This window comes from Pteropus medius, unplaced genomic scaffold, assembly GCF_902729225.1.
Source record: "Pteropus medius unplaced genomic scaffold, Ma_sr-lr_union100, whole genome shotgun sequence".
Taxonomy (NCBI): domain Eukaryota; kingdom Metazoa; phylum Chordata; class Mammalia; order Chiroptera; family Pteropodidae; genus Pteropus; species Pteropus medius.
Window position 1 is genome coordinate 27,916,257 of NW_024354502.1, and position 21,506 is coordinate 27,937,762.

The following is a 21,506-nucleotide window of genomic DNA, read 5'->3' on the forward strand; positions in this document are numbered from 1 at the left end:
GCCTCGGGAAGGGGCGGGCCGTGGTGCGATCCGCGGCTACACTTTCTCCCTTCCTGAAGAGAGGAGAAAAGGAATCTAGATTGCATAGGTGGTGGGAAAGTGTACTCTCTCTTTTAAGGAACATCGTGTCGCTCCTGGTCTTCCTGCTTCTTAGACCCCAGCGTTACTGATCTCCGTTCCTCAACTCTCAGGCACGACAGCCGAACGGGCGGAACCGGGCCTGGGATTGGCTGTTGTCGTCCGACCCCCTTCATTGTTGTCCATTCCCTTTCGCTGGCATGAGCGTGCGCAATGGGCCGGCCGTGGGGGGCGGGAAGTGCCTCGGAGCAGGGAAGCCCATGTCGGCCTTAAGGCGCTCGGGCTACGGCCCCAGTGATGGTCCGTCTTATGGCCGCTACTACGGGCCTGGGGGTGGAGATGTGCCCGTGCACACACCTCCACCCTTATGTCCTCCTCGCCCTGAACCTCCTCACCCTCCCATTTCCTGGCGGGTGCGCGGCCCGGCTGAGACCACCTGGCCGGGAGAAGGCGGAGGAGGTGATGGCTATTATCACTCTGGAGGCACCTGGACAGAGCCGGGTCGACCTGGAGGAAGCCACCAGGTAAGCTTTGCGCCATCTGCCCAGGGGAGGTGGGAAGGTCTAATAGGGGGTTCTTTGGAGGTAAGGGCCATTGGGATTGATATACCTCCGGAGTTCGTAATGGATCGGGTTTCATATTTGTTTTCCTTTTGGTTGGGGGGGTTGTAGAGATACGACTGGGGTCGTGAGTGGGGTATGCTTGTGTTCTCTTTGCCCTCCTTTTCTGCTTCGACTATAATAAATGTTTATTACCATCAGAAAGGAAAAAAAAGATTCTGCGCTGACTTGCTAAGCTCATTAGAGGACGCGGAATCTCTCGCCTGGGAAGGATTTGGGGCTGAAGTGACCCGGCTCTGATTTTTGAGCTCTAACACAATTTATCCTGCGTGGCTTGTCAGGCCGGCTCTTCTCCAAGAAGGGAGGTGGCTGCAGCCCCCGCCGTCACTCAGCAACACCCCCCGCCCCCCCCGCGGGGAAGGAACGTGAAAGAAGGGGGAGGCAATCTGGGCATTTAGCCGTTTGCCCCTAAAGCTTTGCCCGGGGTTGAATCACGAATTATCAGTGTTTTAAAGCACTTTTACATGGATTATTTTATTTAATCTTCACGGTGACTGTAACATAAATGTTTTCACGGCGTCCCTATTTTACGATTAAAGAACCGTTGGCTCTGAGAGGATAACTCACTTGGTCAATATAGTCGGACCTACAACATTTTATTTCTTGAATTCCTGCCAGAAATATGCAGTACTTCGTTTTATTAATGCAGTATTCATCGTAGAGAATTATCATTATAGGGTGGGGAGCACATCTCTCCTTTCCTTCAGGAATTATAACATCCTCATTGTTGGAAAATGTAGTGAAATTCCCATACGTTGCTAGTGGGGATGTGAAATGGTTCAGTGCTTTGGAAAATAGTTTGGCAGTTCCTCAACACGTTAAGCATAGAGTTAGCATATTACTCAGCAAGTTGGCTCTTAGATATATTCCCAAGGGAATTGAAAGTATGTTCACATAAAAACTGTACACACATATTCATAGCAGCGTTATTTATAATAGCCAAAAAGTGGAAATAACCCAAGTGTTCATCAACTGATGAATAGGTAAAGTATGGTATATTCATACAATGAAATTAGCCATAGAAAGGAATGAAGTATTGATATGTACATTCCAGCACATGGATGAACCTTGAAAACTTCACACTACATGAACAAAACCAGTGAAAAGACCACATAGCATATGATTTCATTTACATGAAATATCTAGAATATGCAAATCTGTAGAGACAAAGGTTAGTGGTTCCAGGGGCTGGGGGACTGAGGACATTGGGAGTGATAAGTAAAGGGTATGGAGTTTCTTTTTGAGATGATGAAAATATTCTAGGATTAGTAATGATTTCATGACTTTGAATTTACTAAAAACTATTAAATTGTACACTTTAAAAGGGTGGGTTTTATGGTATGTTATGTCTTTAAAAAATTGTATGCGAAAATCATAGTGAAAGTTCCATATTTTGTCTAAATCTGGAGTAAGTAGCCTGTGGGACTTTAATCCCATGGTAGAGTAATGAAATGCTTGGCCTATAAGTAGGCAAACTAGACTGAAGATAAGTGAAGGGAAAAAGGAGAGGACCACTAAACTGATGACCTCTACTTGGGCTTGCCGTATTACCCAAACAAAGGTGCGTTTTCAGGGTAAGGTTAGAGAAGTTAAGATTTTAGTAACGTGTAATTGTAAGGTATGGTTGGAGCATAGGCATGCACATAGAGTGAGTGGTGGTACTGGAGTAGTTGGAGATAAAGCTGGAATGTATAATAGGCATTTGTAGAGCATATCATGAGTTTATTTTTCAGGTTTCTGAAAGTTGAAAAGTATAGGATTATAATTTATGCAGCAATAGAAAGTTAATACAAAAATATACATATTGTCACAGATGTTACAACTGTTTTTTCCAAATTCATTGTTTTGTCTTTTAACTTTATTGTGGTTTGGACATACAAGTTTTACATTTTTATATAATCAAATATGTCAAACAAAAAAAGTATAGGAGATTTTTAAAACCTTACTACTCAACAAGTGTGGTCCTTTGACCAGAGCTTCATTGTTGCTTGGAGGTTGTTAGAAATACAGACTCTCCTGCTCCAGACTTACTGCTGCAGTTTAATAACAACCCCCCAGGTGATTCGTATGCATGTTTATGTTTGAAAAGCACTGCTTTATAGAATTTTGAGATGATGTTGCACTGAATCACTACAAAGACTTGACTCTATCTTTACATATTTAAATATGGCAGGAAAAAAATAGAAATCTGCTTCTTTCTGTTTTCTTTTTTTCTTTACCTTGTTAACTATACTTACAGCACTGTAGTTTGATCCCTGAACTAGCAGCATCTGCATTACCTACAAGCTTGTTGGAAATGCAGTATCTCAGGCCTTGCCCCAGATTTAGCAAATCAGAATGTGCATTTTACTAAGATCCCTAGATAATTTACATGTTCTACCAGATCAAATCATAGATAGATAGATAGATAGATAGGACACAGATGCTCTGAGATGGAAGCTAGAAGGCACAGATTAGATTATATCCTAATATACTCTCATATTGGTCATAGAAAGCAGCCCTGGTACAATGTCTGAGGCCAGTTCACAAGGATGTGAATACCAGGAGGCAGGGATTATTGGGAGTCATCTTGGAGGGGGATTACAAAGGCAAGGAACAGGGAGACTGAGTAGTTCAGAAGAGAGGTAAAAAGGCATGCGTTTAGACAAGTTTTTATTCAACATTTTCAAACATACAGAAAAGTTGAAAGAATTGTGCAATGAATACCCATATATCCCCACCTAGGTTCTGTAATTAGTATTTATTATATTTGCTTTATCACATCTCTTATTTTTTGGATGTATTTCAAAAACAAGTTACTAGAGTTAATAGAGTTAAAAGATATTTTCAAAGGTGTATATCAATTGGAAGCAAGGGTTGAAGGAGAAACAGAAGGTGATTGAGGTTTTAGTATTTGATAGGAATAAAAAGGAAGAGGAACAGGTTTTTATGGTTTAGTTTTTTACCAAAAGAACTAGCAATTTGTTAATAGAAGAGCTTTAAAATATATGAAATACAAATAGCTGGCAAGAGTTTATGTACTGCTTTTATTTCATTTCTGTTGGAAGCCAGTTAGTCACAGTGGTTAGTCATGTGCCAAGCTCTGCATGCAATGTATGCGATTGATTAAAAAGAAGTTTGTGATTTTCCTGTTGTTGTTTTTAATGTCAAATTTTAGAGTCTTTGTGGCATCCAGGAGTTGTTGTCTGTGGGAACAAAACAATAGATGTAGGGGGGGTCAAGGGGGCTCATGGGGGCTGGAGATAATGAGTTGAGAGTCATCAGATATCAGCATAGATGAGTTACCAAAGGGTACCTTTTCCTGGGGAGGTCTTTGGGAGTCTAGTATAGGCAACAGCTTAAAAGGATCCAAAAGAAGACAATGAGAGAATTCTCAGAAAGATAGTAGGAAAGTTGCGCAATGCAGACCAAGCAAGGATACAATTATTTTGCAGGTAAGTGATAGGAGAATTGAAAAGAAGCTGTAGGATTTGGTAATTAAAAAGGTATTGTTGATTTTCATGGTGGGAGTTTAAAATAGTGTTAAAGTAATGAGTGGGAGGTTTGGATGAGAAGATAGTGTAGACTGCACTTCCAGAAGTTAATAAATGAGAAAGTGGTCACTTGACTGGGAACCAGGATAGAGGGAAGAATTTTTAGGATTAGGTGGCTTGAGTATGTTTAGAAGCAGAGGAGAGTAACCTAGTAGACTGAGAAAAAAGATGTAAACAAAGGGTTGGCATATGGCTTGGGGAGAGGAAGATTAAGAAGTGAGGAAGAGTTGAGACACCTTCTCAAGCTTAAGGGGCATAGAGTAAGTTGAGTTCAAGGGGAGGGACACTGATGAGTTTATAGCTCTTGGTGTCCTTTCTTGGTGAAGTAGGAGGTTAGGTCACTTGAGAGTAAAGGAAGCGAGATGCAGTAAGCTGGGAACTTGATATGGTAAATGTTTGAATCAGGTGCTGAGGAAAGGGGGAAATTGGAAATTGTTGAGAAGCATGGGAGACGTTTAAATGAAATTTAAAATAAATTTGTGATAATGGTCGAAACAGGTGCTTTCGATGGTCATAAAATGTTTTTTAGTGATTTTGGAATATATACCTATAAAAGTAATTTATACTGTACTTTTCTAATAATTTTTGTCTAATTCTTGTGAAAAATATACACCAATTTGTAAATGGAACTTAGGTAGTAGCAGCAGTAATCAGATTCCTCTGCTGATAGATTTGTTTGGGCTGGAGTAATTTGTTTGGGCAGGTTGCTAAGTCACTTTATAAATTTAACCATATATCTACTTTTTACAAAACTTGTTAGTTCTAAGATAAATATGAAAGGAGTTGACTCCAGCCTTCATCTGAGATTTAGGCATTTCTTCTTCTCAGAAGAAAGTAAATAAATTTATTATCTTCTTACATAATTTTAATCATTTACTTTGCCACAAAACTTTAATTCACATTATTACCACTTGTGAAAACCATTTATCATCTCTAATTTACATCATCATTTATCACCTTTGTCTAGTTTCAGAAAACAAAAAATTTGGAAAGAGTTCGGCATGTGATAAAATTGGCAACTTGGTTTATAGAACAGAGATTAGCTTCAGCAGCTTCCTGGGAAACCAGATGCTATTTCATAGAATTAGTGTCATGTTAGGAGGTGTCATGAGCTGCAGACTTTCATTGTTACCGAGGATATTTTTAGATTTGTTCCCTTTTGTCTAAAAAGGGAGAAAAAAGTGAAGACAGTCTTTTTTATTAAGACTTAAAGAAATTAATAATCTTTGTCACTTCATTGAGGACTTTTTTTGTTTGTTTAAAATTATGGTATATTTATATACTATAAGGTTTACTTTTTTAAAGGTATGGTTCTGTGAGTTTGACAGATGCATACAGTCATGTAACCACTACCACAGTCGAAGTATAGATGTTGATCCATCTTTAAAAAAAAAAAAAAGACTCCTAGGATAAGATGGATATTTAATTTTCATTCATCTCTAAACCCCATTAAAATTATTGAAAAGGAACCGTTTTTTATTTGTTTTTCAAAAAGTATCATTATGAGCTCATTTGCATAACATGTATGTATATATTCAATATTTTGAATGTGTTTCAGTCATAATTATTTTTATTGCTTAAATGATCCCATAGTATGCCAATGAGAGCCTCTTTTTGGCTTCTAAGTCCTTTTGACATGACCCATTGATTTTTGACAGCTTCTTTAATTACTGGTACAAGATGTGTCAGGCTCATTTTGTTTATATTCTGTCCCAGACATAAAATTAGCCATTCATTTAAGAAATCTTGATTAAAAAAAAAAACAAACCAGAGAATTATATTTAGAAGCTGTTTATGTCAGAATCCAGGTAGGAAAACAGAACCTACACTAGTTTTTTTAAAAGATAGATTTTGATTTAGGAAATTAGTTAAACGGACATTGGAAATCTGAAAAGACAAAAAAAGAAAATGGAAGTAACCTGGAGGATAGTAACTGCAGGAAACATCTACAACTCCTAAGGCTAGGAAATAAAGAGATGAGGTTAGGGTTATTGGAACCTTGGACAAATTTGGTTCCTAACAATATTAAGATATTTACAAATACTTGCAATAATCATCCTACAACAATATGTAAAATAAGTTCAAAGTAATGTCAGTTTCCGATTCTGGCATGACAGTGTGAGGAACTTTGTAGACCCAGTCTCCAGTTAAATGGGTGAAAATTATTTTTAAAAAGCAAAGTCTCTGGAAATGGTTCTAGGAACTATAGCAAACGAAGAAACATTCATTTTAGAAAATTTACTCATTTTCAGTAAGAACAGTGAGAATCTGCTCTTTAAACCAAAACCTGTTCCATCCCTTCTTCTCCCAGCTCAGTGAGACAGAAACTCCATTACAGATTGGTGCCACAAGAAAAAAGGGCTCCTTCCCCCAGATCCCAGTTAGATGGTTATCATCCTGGGAGGGGTAGCACATCAGCATTTCTCATCTTGTCCCCAGCTGCTGTTACTGAGGTCAGATTCTCGGCAAGTTTGGCCAGGTAATGGTGGTTCCCTTCCTCTGTACCAGCCCTGCTTGTGGCATGGAGGCTTTACTTTGGGCAGGGCACTGATAAAAATACTGGGGCTGTCATTACCCTTACCCTTGATTGTAAGGAAAGCTGAGAAGGCCTGAGGCTACTGCCTTTCCTTGCCTACCCCAGTGCTCAGCTCTGAAAGTAGGGGTGTCTTTTGGAGAACCACACCATTGTCCCCACCTCAGCTGCAGAGTGTGGCTCAGATATTTATTTGGAGGCAGAAGCAGGCTGTGAAACATGTAGCTCCTATTTTTTTTTTTTCCCCAAAGGAACTGACTTTATTTGCAGCAGAGTGTGGAGAAGCTGAAGCCTAATGATGTTCTCAAAAACTGTGGAAGTTGTTGTGAAAGGCAACTGGGGAAAAATTGGTAAATTCTTTGGAGAAATAGACTAAACTGTAGGCCAGCTAGTTTGTTGCAGAGAACTAGGGAGAAAGATAGCAGTGAAGAATGCTTTGGGGTCAGAACAAATCTCAAACACTGACTTTGAGAAGTGCCTCTTCTAAGAAGCCCAAATTTGGCTGGATCAGTTTGTGGAACAATTTATGTCCCAGGGTCTTGTTGAAAACAGTAGAGAAGTCAGCTGGAAATTGTGGAGCTTTAACAGCTAGCTGTGGTCAAGGAAAGATACACGTGTGCATGCACACACACAAACTCATTAAAGAAATTAAGATGCTACATTAGAAAATATTCACTTAATGCAAAAGAAAGCAGTAAAGTAAGGCTAGAAGAACAAAAACAGACATGAGATATAGAAAACAAAGAAGTAAAATGGCAGATATAAACCCAATTATATCAATAATAGCATTAAGTGTGAATGGATTAAACAAAGATTATCAGAATGAATTAAAGATCAAACTATATTACTATATATTCTTGGCATAGAGCTCCTGAAATCCTTGTAAATTCCTAAGTGATAAGAGTACTGGGAATATTTTTTGTTCTAATATTTGGTCTGTGACCCCAGTTCCTGACATAGGGCTCCTAAATCCCTTAGAATTTCCTGGGTGATAGGAGTCTTTTGTTCTAATGTGATTCTGGGTGTTCTTGTGGATGGCTCCTGGATGGGGCTGGTCACTAGAAAGACTAAGCCATGATTAGAAGCTTAGAATTTTCATCCCTGCGCCTCGATCTCTACAGAGGGAAGAGGGGAGAGGGGCTGGAAATGAAGTTAATAATTGATCATGCCTTTTGAGGAAGCCTACATAAAAATCCCAATAGTATGGGGTTCAGAGAACTTCCAGGTTAGTAGCATAACCACATACTGGGAGGGTGACAAATCTCAACTCTGGGAACAGAAGCCTTTGTGCTTGGGACCCTCCCAGACCTTGACCTATACGTCTCTTCATCTGGCTGTCCATCTGTATCCTTTATTATATTTTTTAATAAACTAGTAAACATAAGAATTTCCCGAGTTCTGTGAGCTCTACTAGCAAATAATCAGATCCAGGGGAGTGGAGGTCATGGGGACCTCCGATTTGTAGCCATGTGGGACAGAAGTTGTGGGTAACCTGGGGACCTATTAATTGTGATTAGCATCTGAAATGGGGAACAGTCTCATGGGACCGAGCCGGTAATTTGTGGGATCTGGCATTATTACCAGGTAAATAGTGTCAGAATCGACTTAAATTGTAGGACACCCAGATGGTGTTTCAGAATTGCTTGTTGTGAGCATAAAAACCCACACATCTGGTATTAGAAGCATTGTGAATGTAGTAGTAGTCTGAGAGTAAAGGAGAAACATAGGAGTCAGAGATTTTTTCTTTTTAGCTGTCTCTAGGAAAGACACTTCAGATAAAGATACAGAAATGGCTTAAAAGTAAAAGGATGGAAAAAGAAATATAGAAACAGTAATTAGAAGACACGATGAAAAGGTCAATCCATCAAGAAATATAACAATTATAAATATATATGCACTTAATAACAAAATACCAAAATATGCAAAGGAAAAACTTACAGGAATAAATGGAGAAGTAGACAATTCAATAATAATAGACTTCAGTACACCACTTTTAATAATGGATAGAACAACTAGACATTAAATCAACAAGGAAGTAGAAGATCTGAACAACACTGTAAACCAACTTGACCTAATAGACATTTATGGAACGCTGCACCCAACAACATAATAACGTTCTTCTCAAGTGCACATGAAACATTCTTTGGGATAAACCATATGCTAGCCATAAAACAAATCTTAATAAGTATAAAAGGATAGAAATAATACAAGGTATGTTTTCTAGCACCAATGTAATGGAATTAGAAATTAGTAGCAGGAAAAACTTTGGGAAACTCGCAAATATGTGGAAATTAAATAAAACCTCCTAAATAACCATCAGGTTGAAGAAGAAAACAAAAGAGTTAAAAAATACTTTGAGATGAATGAAAATGAAGACACAACATTCCAAAACAGGAGATGCAGTTAAAGTAGTAGTGCTTAGCAGGAAATTTATAGCTGTAAATGCCTGTATTAAGAAAGAATGACCTCAAATCAGTAACCTAACCTTCCATCTCAAGATACTGGAAGAAGAAGAAAAAACTAAACTGAAAGCAAGCAGAAGGTAGGAAATAATAGATATAGAGTAGAAATTAATAGAGCATAGGAAAACAATAGAGAAAATCAATGCAACTAAAGGCTGGTTCTTTGAAAAGATCAACAAAATTGATGAACCTTTAGCTAGATTGTCCTAGGAAAAAAGAGAAGACTCAAATTATTGAATCAGAAATGAAAGGGACATTATTACTGATCTCACAGAAATCAAAAGGGTTATAATAAAATATTATGTATACTATTATATGCTAATAAGGTAACGTAGATGAAATGGAGAAATTCCTAGAAAGATACAAACTACCAAAATAAACTCAAGAAGTAGAAAATCTGAATAGACCTATAACAAATAAAAGGATTGAATTGGTAATTAAAATAAAACTATTCATAAAGAAAGCCCAAGCCCAAGTGGACTGGTGAATTCACTAGTGAATTCTACCAAACAGATACCAATTTTTTATAAACTCTTTTTAAAAATATGAGAGCACACTTCTAAACTCATTCTATGAAGCATTATTACCCTGATACCAAAATCAGACAAAGATATCACAAAAAACACAAGCCAATTTCTCTTATGAATACAGTGCAAAAATTCTCAAAAAAAAAAAAAAAAAACCAAACCGAATTCAGCAACATATAAAAAGAATCATATGCTATGACCAACTGGGATTTATCCCAGAAATGCAAGGTTGATTTAACATGTGAAAATCAATTAATGTAATTCATATCAATTGAATAAAAACCAAAACTCCAATGATTATCTCAATAGATATAGAGAAAACATTTGATGAAACCTAACGCTTTTTCATGACAAAAATGCTTCAGGAAAATGAAATTTTTTTAAATGTAATAAAAGGCATCTATAAAAAACCCATAGCCAACCTTGTACTTAATGATGAAATAGTGGATGCTTTCCCATAAAGTCAGGAACAAGTATATCTGCTCTTGCTATCTATTCAACATTGTACTGGAGGTTCTAGTCAGGACAGTTGGACAAGAAAAAGAAATAAAAAGGCATATATAACGTGTATGTCTGTATGGGATAGAATTGACAGTCCAGAAATAAATCCATGTGTCTGTGGTCATTTGAATTTTGACAAGGATGCTAAGACCATTCAGTGGAGGGAAAGAATAGTCTGTGGCACAACGTATGGTGGTGCCATGACAAGTGGATAGCCGAACTTATGTAGTTCAGAGGACACTATCAAGGAAGTGAAAAGAAAATGTTTGCAAATCATATATTTGAAAAAGCACTTGTACCTGAAACATATAAAGAAGCTTAAAACTGAACAATAGAAATAGAAATAACCCAATTTAAAAATAGCAAAACATCTGAATAGACAGTATACCTTCTTTTTAGAGAAAGAAGGTATACAAATGGCCATTGAGCACATGAAAAAATGCTCAACATCATTACTTATTAGGGAACTGCTAATAAAAACTACAAAGGAAACGTTCAGTTATGTTCAGGAAAACATGATACTATATTTACATCGAAATTGCACATTCATGTTGGACTGAGACTTTGAAAATAACTTTTATATACTTTTGTTTAACCCCTTTTGAAATGTATAAAATGTTCATTTATAGTTCTAAATGTGATGTTTTTCAGCATTCTACCTATAGGAGGGTATAGGACACTGTTTGAGCAATATGTTTGGGTCTTATCATTGTCATGAGTGGAGTGAAGGGTAAGAGGTTGGGAGAGTTAAGAGTCACTTTTGACAAGTTGTATCAAAGGAAACTATACTTTTAGTTTTTTAAAAAATTGGTTTTTAATGGTTTTATATATATTTATTTCCCTGTAAATAAGAATTTTAAGACTGACCAAAAAACCCAACTACAGTGAAATACCAATTCACATCCAGTAGGATGGTGATAAAAACAAACAAAACCACAGAAAAAACATGTATTGGTGAGGATGTGAACAATTAGAACCCTGATATATTGCTGATGGGAATGTAAATGCTGCAGCTGCTTTGGAAAATAGTTTACCAGTTCCTCAAATTATTAAACAGAGTTACCATGTGACCCAGCAATTGTACTTCTAGGTATATACTCAAGAGAACTGAAAACATGTGTCCACATAAAAAATTATTAATGAATATTTGTAGCAGTATTTTTCAAAGTAGCCAGAAAATGGCAACAATCCAAATGCCCATCAACTGACAGAGAAGCAAAATGTAGTATTTGTATACAGTAGAATGTTATTTGGCTACACAAAGGAATGAAGTACTGGCACATGCTACAACACAGTTGATCCTCAAAAACATTATGCTAAATGAAAGAAGCCAGTCACAAGATATCACATGTTCTGTGATTCCATTTATATGAAATATCCAGAATCTAGAGAGACAGAGAAGGTAGGTAAGTGGTGGCATAGGGCTGGGTGGGAGGATGGGGAGATAGGAGGGTATAGGTAAAGGGTCCAGTATTTCCTCCTGAGGTTTTCAAGATGTTCTAAAATTGATTGTGGTAATGATTGCACATATCTGTGATTGTACTAAAAACCACGCAATTATATGATTTAAATGAGTGAATTGTATGGTAATGAACTCTATAATTCTTATCTCATTAAAGCTGTTAATAAAAATAATAATGACAATATTATGATTAACAGTTAACTAATGGATGCAGTTTCGGCTTCTTTGCAGTTCAGCTTGTCCTTAGAATATATTCCACTGAGGATGTACGGTCAAAATAATGTGATTTAAAAGTCGTTTGAAATAGTTTTTTTTTCTGTGTGGTTAGTTAGCAACTTGGTAGTTATTATATTCACTGACTTTTCCTGTAGCAAAAACAACTCCAAGAGTTGTTGTGGCTTACGGTAATAAACATTTATTTCTTTCTCATGTTCTGAGTTTACTGCAGTGTCTCTTTTCCAGACTTCCGGTAGGGTTCAGGTTTGCAAATGTGTCTTCTCATTCTGGGACTCAAGCTGAAATCATAGCTTCTATATGGGATATGCTGATCTCATGGTGGAGGGTAGGAGTGCAAAAGGGTTGTTAGGATTTGTATCGACTTCCAAATCCTTTAGAACTGGCACACTTCACTTTTACCCATATTTGTTTGTTTTACACAAAAGGTTAAAATACATTTTTTAAACATGTGAGTTTATACTTGTACCTTCAGTTCAAATCCACCATACATGGTTCTTCCTCTTCTTTCTCCATTCAATATGTTATCTTCTTTTCCCATGTGAAAATACTAGTTCCCAGTAACCTTGCTATTGTTTATTTCCTCTATTCTACAATACACACAAAATAGTTTAACAATTAAAACACTAATATCACTAATAACATTCTCTGTAAAGTTTAATATTTCTTTGAATTTCTTTTGCCTTTAGAATATATACTACTAAGGATATCCATTCAGAAAACTGTTCAAGAGTTACTTGGGTTAATTATTTCTTGTGTATGGTTATCGATTTGTTAGTCTTTTTTAAAAGACAAAGTACAGTTTGAATTCACAGTGATATTTCAATTCAAATTAAGGATTTTAAATTTAAAATTTAATTATTCTTATGTCTCTTATCTCCCACTCTGAAAATACTGATTTCCAACCACACCAACATGATTATTCATTTGCAACAACAATACCCACACAATAATATCAAAATAACAATACTAATAATATTGGTAATTATTAATATGATGACAAAAAATTCAAGTTTTCTGTTTGTTTTTTGTTCTTGGTACTCTAGAGTACATATATCTAAGTAGGAATGTCGGTCAAATTACTGTACTTTATATTGAAATAGTTTTACTTTGTGAGGTGGTTCTTTCAATTTAATACTCAGTGTTTTTTTTGTTTTGCTTTCTTTTAGGGATTTAAAAACATTTTGTTATCTTTTGTAATTATGTAAAATATTTGCAATTGTTCTAAAGTAAAATGTACAAAATAGTATATTTAAGAGAAGTCTACTTTCAATCCCTGTGCACAGTTTTGTTTTTTAATTTTTTATTATAAAAACCTTCTAATATGTAAAAGGAAGAGAATGGTAAAATAAAACTCCCAAATATCCATCACTCATCTTCAGCAATTATCAGGTTATTGTTAATCTTGTTTATTTATATACCCAATCACTTGCTAGACTGTAGTCAATGGTAATTTAAAAATTCGTTACATTATGTTTTAGGATAGTCTTGAGGACAGGTTTGTATTCTAATGAAGGTGATCAGCTCTCCTAGGAGAAAAAGATAATTCATGGAAGATAGAGATAACTTCAGGAGCCAAGTTTTAGGAGGTAAGAGGTTATGTGGTCCAGAGCTATGTGGAAGGACTGGCCTTTTGTAGGGCTAAAGACACTTCTTTAATTCTTTTTGGGAAGATACTGACAGGTATGGTACACTGGTAGATTTAATAAGTAGAAAGATGAAGGAGTGTCTGCTTTGCTCCTGCTGCTGCTGCTACTTCTGTTTTTAAAAAAGTGAAATTTGAGATAAAGTCAGTTGAAAAAAATGAGGGGTGAAAATAAGAGGATATTGGAGACTTGAGGGGACAAGAAGAATAGAATAATTATTCTGGAAAGTGTGATGAAGTGTAATATAGTTGCTAGGTAGTGCTGAGTGTCTACTTGAGATTCGTGGTGATGAATTTATAGTAAAACCAGAGAGATTGTGTTTTTCTCCACCAATATTTATTATATTTAATTAATTTATTTTATGGTGACATTGGTTAATGAAATCCTATGTTACAGGTGTACACTTTAACAGTACGGCATATATATATTTACACTGTGTGTTCATCTCCCATAGTTAGATTTCTTTCTGTCATCATATATTTGACCCCTTTTACCCCATCTACCTCTCCCCTTCCACCTCCTCCCTACCATCTGGTAACCACTAGGCTATTGTCCATGTCCATGAGTCTCTGTTTGTTTGTCCTGTTCATTTGTTGCTTTTAGGTTTATATCCCACATATAACTGATATCATGTGATTTTCAACTTTTTCTGTCTGGCCTATTTCGCTTAGCATGATTATCTCGAGGTCCATCCAGGTTGTCCCAAATGACAGTATTTCATCTCTTCTTATGGCTGAGTAATATTCGATTGCATATGTGTATCACAGCTTCTTTAGCCAATCATCTGAGTAGTAAAAGTGTAGGGTACCTCAGAGGACACTTCGGTTGCTTCCATGTCCTGGCCACTGTGAATAATGATGCTATGAACATCGGTGTGCAAATATCTTTTCAGATATGGGTTTTCCAGTCTTTGGGGTAAATACCTAGTAGAGGGATTGCTGGATCATATGTAGATCAACTCTTAGTTTTTTGAAGAACCTCCATACTGTTTTCCATAGTGGCTGTACCACCAATTTGCAGTCCCACCAGCAGTGTATGAGAGTTCCTTTTTCTCTGCATCCTCTCCCACATTTGTTATTACTTGTCCTGTTGATTATAGCCACTATACCAGGTGTGAGATGGTATCTCACTGTGGTTTTGATTTGCATTTCCCTAACAGCTAGCGATGTTGAGCACCTTTTCATATATTTGTTGGCCATTTGTATGTCCTCTAAGGAGAAGTGTCTGTTTGGGTCCCCAGCCCATTTTTTGACTGGATCATTTTTTGTTGTTATTGAGTCGTATGAGTTCTTTGTATATTTTGGATATTAGGCCCTTATCGGAAGCATTACTTGCAAATATATTTTCCCATTCAGATAGTTGTCTCTACCTTATCGACGGTTTCTTCTGCTGAGCAGCTTTTTAGTTTGATGTAGTCCCATTCATTTATTTTTGCTTTTACTTCCCTTGCCTTTGAGGTCAAATTCATAAAATCCTCTTTAAGTTTCTATGTTTTCTTCTATGCATTTTATTGTTTCATGTCTTATATTCAGGTCCTTAATCCATTTTGAGTGAATTTTGGTGTGTGGTGATAGACAACAGTCTAGTTTCATTCTTTTGCAGGTGGCCTTCCAATTTTCCCAGCACCATTTATTGAAGAGGCTTTCCTTTCTCCACTGTATGTTTTTGGCTTCTTTGTCGAAAATTATTTGCCGATATAAACACGGGTTCCACTGGTCCATGTGTCTGTTTTGCTTACTGTTGCTTTATAGTACAATTTGAAGTCAGGCAGAGTGATGCCTCCAGCCTCATTCTTTTTTCTCAGGATGGCTTTGGCAATTCGGGATCTTTTGTGCTTCCACACAAATCTGATGATTTTTTTGTTCTATTTCTTTAAAAAATGCCGATGGGATTTTGATGAGGATTGCATTAAATCTATAATGCTTTAGGTAATATGGTCATTTTAACTATGTTGATTCTTCCAATCCAAGAACACAGAATATCTTTCCATTTCTTTGTATCTTCTTTGATTTCTTTTAATAGGGTCTTGTAGTTTTCATTATATAGGTGCTTCACATGTTTTGTTAAATTTATTCCTAGGTATTTATTCTTTTTGTTGCAATTGCAAAAGGAATTATTTTTCCGCTTCTTTTTCTGATGCTTCATTATTAGAGTATAGGAATGCTATGGATTTTTGAACACTGATTTTGTATCCAGAAACTTTACTGTATTTGCTTATTGTGTCTAGTTGTGTTCTTGTGGAGTCTTTAGAGTTTTCTATATAGAGAATCATGTCATCCGCAAATAGTGACAGTCTGACTTCTTCGTTTCCTATTTGGATGCTTTTTATATCTTTCTCTTGTCTGATTGCACTCACTAGGACCTCCAATGTTATATTGAATAACAGTGGCGCTAGTGGACAGCCTTGCCTTGTTCTTGATCTTAGAGGAAAGGTTTTTAGTTTTTCACCATTAAGTATAATGTTGGCTGATGGTTTGTCATATATGGCCTTTATTATTCTCCACCAATATTTAGATGAAGTACTGATGTGGAGTCAGTGGTTAATTGGATTTAAACTGGGGTAGGTTTTTGTAGGGTGAGTATATCTGAGGGAAAGAGTGGCAAGGGATTAAGTGTTGGGAAGCTGAGTAAGGAAGGGAGGACATAGGCTTGTTGAGGGATTGAAGAGTGGGGAAGTAGTAAAAGTGTAGGGTACCTCAGAGAATCAGTACAAAAGAATGGAAACCAGTATAGTTCTGGGGATTAAGGTATTATTAGTTCACCACCACTGGAGTCAGTCAGCTTCATCTCTTGTCTTTTCATCTCTTTGCTCAAGATTCAAATTTTTGGTTGAGAGAAGTAACTTAAGTAGTCAAATTATCACCCCTTAACCAGGAGAAGGAAGGGAGGGCCTTAATCAGGGGGATTTGTCTGATTGAGAAATTTAGTAGTTAGGATCTGAAGTTTGTCCAAAGTATATTTGTTTTAAATCTTGCTATTCTCTGCTTTCTATATTATGTAAATGAGATGTTACTTGTCCAACTTGTATAATGTCATGTGGAATAATTAGATGCTTTGGAAACAGTATTATGAAACTGATAAGTAGTACAGTTAAACTAAGATGGTGATAAACTCTCAATGATTACAACTGCCAGTGAATTTCTTTGTGAAACTGTATTCAAAGTTTTGTGAAAAAATTCAAAGATCCTGTTTAAAATTATACTTAAACTACAAAGTTCAAAGCAAAATAACTCAGCTTATAGGATAACAAATATATATATTAAACCAAACTCTGAAAAATTTTGAGTTGATCTAGTTTGTTATTAGAATTTATTAGCTTATTGCAAATAATTGCATTATCTTTTTGAATTGGAGTGAAAAGCTATAAAGATTAATGTCATAGCTAGCTTTTCTCCTTGGAGAAAATTACCAATTGCTTTATATCAATTCTTGATGTGGAGTTAGTGTTAGGTTGCCAGCCGACCATAGCAGAGTAGAGGAATATGAAAAAACCAGAGTGTGGCCAGGAAAAGAAGTTGAGTATTGAAGATGAATGTATTTGAAGTAAAATTTAGTGAAGTAAAAGTTTAGTAAATTAAATTTGAAATAAATTTTAGTAGTAACATTTTCAAGTTCCAAAGTTGTTGAGGTAAAGCAAATACTACCCTTCTTAACAACGGCAAAGAACTATAATTATGCTGCACTAATTAAGTTAGCAGTAATGAGGTTAGTGATAAGAGAGGGATAAAGGAATCTAATGTCTCTGGTTTTGTTAATCATCTCGACAGAGTACTATTCCTGTGTGTTTCATTTGGTCTGGTAGCACTGGCATAATGTATAAAAACAGGCTTTTACTAGACAGTCAATAATTGCTTTGTTCTAGGGCATGTGATTTACCATGTAATATATCTGTATAAATTTAATAATGGGTGATTTTATAGTGGGGTTCTATTGCTTTTGTCTGTTGCTTTTTTTTTTTCCTGTTTTGAAACTTATATCTGCCTCTATTAACTTTTCAGAGTGATGTAAGAATGTTAGTAAAGGTGAAATTTTTTTTTTTCTTTTTTTTTCTTAGGAGCAGTCACCATATCCTAGCTACAATTCTAACTTCTGGAATTCTCCCGCTCGACCTAGGGCTCCTTACCCAAGTACATATCCTGTAAGACCGGAAATGCAAGGCCAGGTATGGTCTAAAATTGACAGACTTCCTAAATTTTTTCTTAATGAATTATTTTCAGAACCTATGGAGATTTCATAGTAATGATTTGTGGATTTTTGTTGTTTAATGAACTTTATCGTAATCATCTTAGTGTTTTTAGCTCAGAGATAAGGAAATATCTAGGCAAATATTACCTATAGCAAAGGTAGCTTGAGGCATAATAGTTTATTTCTCAGAACCTGGAAACAACAAATATAAAATGTACTTTTTAAATTTAGATTTTTTTTTTGAAATATAACTGACACATAACTATATTAGTTTGAGGTATACAACATAATGATTCAATATTGGTATATATTGCAAAATAATCAGCACAATAAATAGTTAACATCCATCATCACACATAGTTACAAATTTTTTTCTTTGTGATGAGACCATTTAAGATTTATTTACTCTTAGCAACTTTCAGTTATACAGAAGAGTATTATTGTTAACTATAGTCATCATGCTGTGCATTACCCCCAGGACTTATTTATTTTATAACTGGAAGTTTGTAGTTCCACCACACACCAAAATTCACTTTTGACCACCTTCATCTATTCCTGCCACACCCCACCACTTCCCTGCTTCTCCACCTCCCCACCCTGTACCAATCTGTTCTCTGTATCTATAAGTTGGGTTTTTTTGATTTTTGTTTAGATTCCACATATAAATGAGATCTGTGGTGTTTGTCTTTCTTTGAGAAAGACAAATGATTTCATTTAGTATAATGCCCCCAAGGTCCATCCATGTTGTTCCATATGGCAAGATTTTCTTCTATTTTTATGGCTGAATAATACTCCATTGTGTATATATACCACGTTTTCTTTATCTATTGATTCATTGATGGATGTACTGGTTATTCCCATATCTTGGCTCTTGTAAATAATGCTTACATGAACACGGAGGGGCAGATATAGTTAATGTTTTCATTTTCTTTGGATATATTCCCAGAAGTGGCATTGCTGGATCATATGGCAGTTTTATTTTTAATTTTTTGAGTAACCTTTATACTGTTTTCCATAGTGGCTGTACAAATTTACATCCCCACAAGCAGTGCAAAAGGTTTATTCCCTTTTTTCCATGTCCTTGCCAATACTTACTTTTTTTTGGTCTTTTTTGATAAGAGCTATTCTGACAGGTGTGGGATGATATCTCATTGTAATTTTGATTTACATTTCCCTGATGATTAGTGATGTTAAGCATCCTTTCAAGTACCTGCTATATGTCTTTAGAAAAATGTCTAGTCAGATCTTTTGCCCAATTTTTAATCAGATTTTTTTTTTTTTTTGCTATTGAGTTGTACGAGTTCTTTATATATTTTGGATAGTAACCCCTTATCAGAAATATGATTTGCAAAAATTTTCTCCCATTCACTAGGTTGCCTTTTCATTTTGTTGATGATTTCCTTTGCTATACAGAACCTTTTTAGTTTGATGTTGTCCCGCTTTATTATTTTTGCTGCTTTTGCTTTTGGCCTAAGAAAATTTAACTTCGTATGATAAATATTTAATTTTAAATATTTCAAGCATACCGAGGTACAAAAACTATGTTCTTTTTACCTAGCACTTAGCTTTGTCAGTTTTTAAGTTTACCACATTTGTTTCAGATTTTTAAAAAGAAGTAAAACAAATACATTTGAAGTCCCATAAACACTTCTTTCCATTTTCTGAAGTTACATTTATGTGTTTTTGTGCTTTTACTACTTGTATATGCATTTATATAGTATTATTTAACATGTTTCTAAGCTTAATATGAATAGTTTCATATTAACATTCTCTTGCAGCATGCTTTTTTACTCCACATTGTTTTTTACTTTTCTGTTGTATAACATATGAAATAAGAATTCCCTTAGGGTATGGAATTGTTGGGGTTTCATATGTACATCTTTATTAAATATAGCCAAATTACTTTTCACAATGGTTGTACCAATGAAGAAATGTTTAAAAAATTAGTTACTCATCTGGACAGCCTAATAAAGTAATTGTACATTTGCACACTGCTTTCTTTTTTTCTGTCTAGAAACCATATTTCCGTATGCAAATAATTCTTTTAAAACATGATTGCAGTATATACACTTTTAAAGTGGCTGCATTTAAGTAGCTTTCAAAGAATTTGAATTTTAGATTCAGGACAGAATTCTCTGTAAACTAATTTTCTCTGCAGAATTAAATTTTCAGATCACTATAAACTTTATTAATTCTCCTGATAGATTTCAAATAATCAAATACTGTTCTGGATTATTAGCGATATGGGGGCTGAAATAATGGCAGTACATTTCTTTATGGGGCTGAATAATTAATTCAATAAAAAAACATTATGTTCCTTTTTTCTCATTAATTTGGTGATATAATCTTTTAAGATTGATTTGAGCCAGAAGAATTTATTAAAGTTAGAGCAAGATTTGCTTATTTACTTAAGGAAAATATAAAAGCAACTGATTTTTTTAAAAATAATGATCATGTATATGTGAACTTTAGGATAAGGTTGATCAGAGATAGTGGAATGCAAAATTTAAAAAAATAATGTTATTACTTATCACAAACTTCCATTTTACTAATTGTGTAATCCTCATTCCTGTGACTGACATTGAGAAGCAGGCAGTGTTATTGCTTAGTGCTGCATACTTGTAGTTTGGCCCATGTACTATAAAATTCACCCTTTAAATTGTACAACTCAGTTGTTTTTAGTATATTCACAAGATTGTGCAACTATAATCACTACCAAATTTGAGAACATTTTCATCACCCCAATAGAAACTATATACCTTTCACTTTATTCCTTCCTGTCGTACCCCCTCCTCTGCCCCCGCAACCTCTCATCTACTTTTTATCTCTATGGATTTTTCTATTCTGGGCATTTCATGTAAACAGAATCATGTGATATATAATATCTTTTGACTGGCTTCTTTCACTTAGCATAATGTTCTTCCATGTTGTGGCATATATTAATATTTCATTTCTTTTCTATGGCCAAATAATATCCCTTTCTATGGACAATACTACATTTATTTTATCCATTTATCAGTTGATAGAAATTTGAGGGGTTTTTTTTTCCACTTTTTGATTCTTTTGAATAATGATGGTATAAACATTCATGTATTAATTTTTGTGTGGACACGTTTTCTGTTCTTTTGGGTATATACCTAGTAGTGGAAATGCTGGGTCCTTTGGTAACTCTGTGTTAACAATTTGAGGAACTGACAAACTATTTTCCAAAGCAACTGCATCAATTTACATTCTCGCCAATAAATACTTGCTATTTCCTTCTTTTTTTTTTTGTAACTAGACATCTAGTATGTGTGAAGTGGTAGCTCACTGTGGTTTTGATTTGCAGAGCCCTGATGTTGAGCTAATGATGTTGAGCATCTTTTCATATGCATATTAGCCATTTATATATCTTATTTGGAGAAAGATCTGTTCCGACCCTTTCTCACTTTTATTTTTTACTTTATTTTTATTTTTCCCCCCTCTTTAATTAATTCCCCACCCCCACTTCCACCCCTGACCTATGGATGTTGCTGTTTCCCCTTAAGAACTGGATCTCTGAAGGTGGGGCATCTCTCCACACATGCTCACAGTGTGTACCCCGGGGTCTGGCGCACCCAGGGCCTGGCGCACCCAGGGCATGTTCCGTGGCTCCACCTGGAGTGCGAACCCAGGACCTTCTGTGTGTAAAGCAGACGTGCTAACCACTACTCTATGGAGCCACCCCACCTTTTCCCATTTTTATA

General features: G+C 35.6%; 1 protein-coding gene across 3 annotated transcripts in view; it reads left to right on the forward strand.

Annotated features, from left to right (window-relative positions):
- The first annotated feature begins 15 nt into the window (after window positions 1-15).
- The window catches only part of DDHD2 (DDHD domain containing 2), a 65,559-nt gene continuing 44,068 nt past the window's right edge, over window positions 16-21,506 (forward strand). Inside the window, exons 1-2 of one of the 3 annotated variants that reach the window (XM_039853788.1) lie at window positions 16-602; window positions 17,651-17,758. In XM_039853788.1, coding sequence (XP_039709722.1) covers window positions 279-602; window positions 17,651-17,758 — 432 coding nt within the window. In that variant the 5' untranslated portion in view covers window positions 16-278. The remainder of the gene's footprint in view (window positions 603-17,650; window positions 17,759-21,506) is intronic. The other 2 variants (XM_039853785.1, XM_039853787.1) reach the window with 2 other exon arrangements.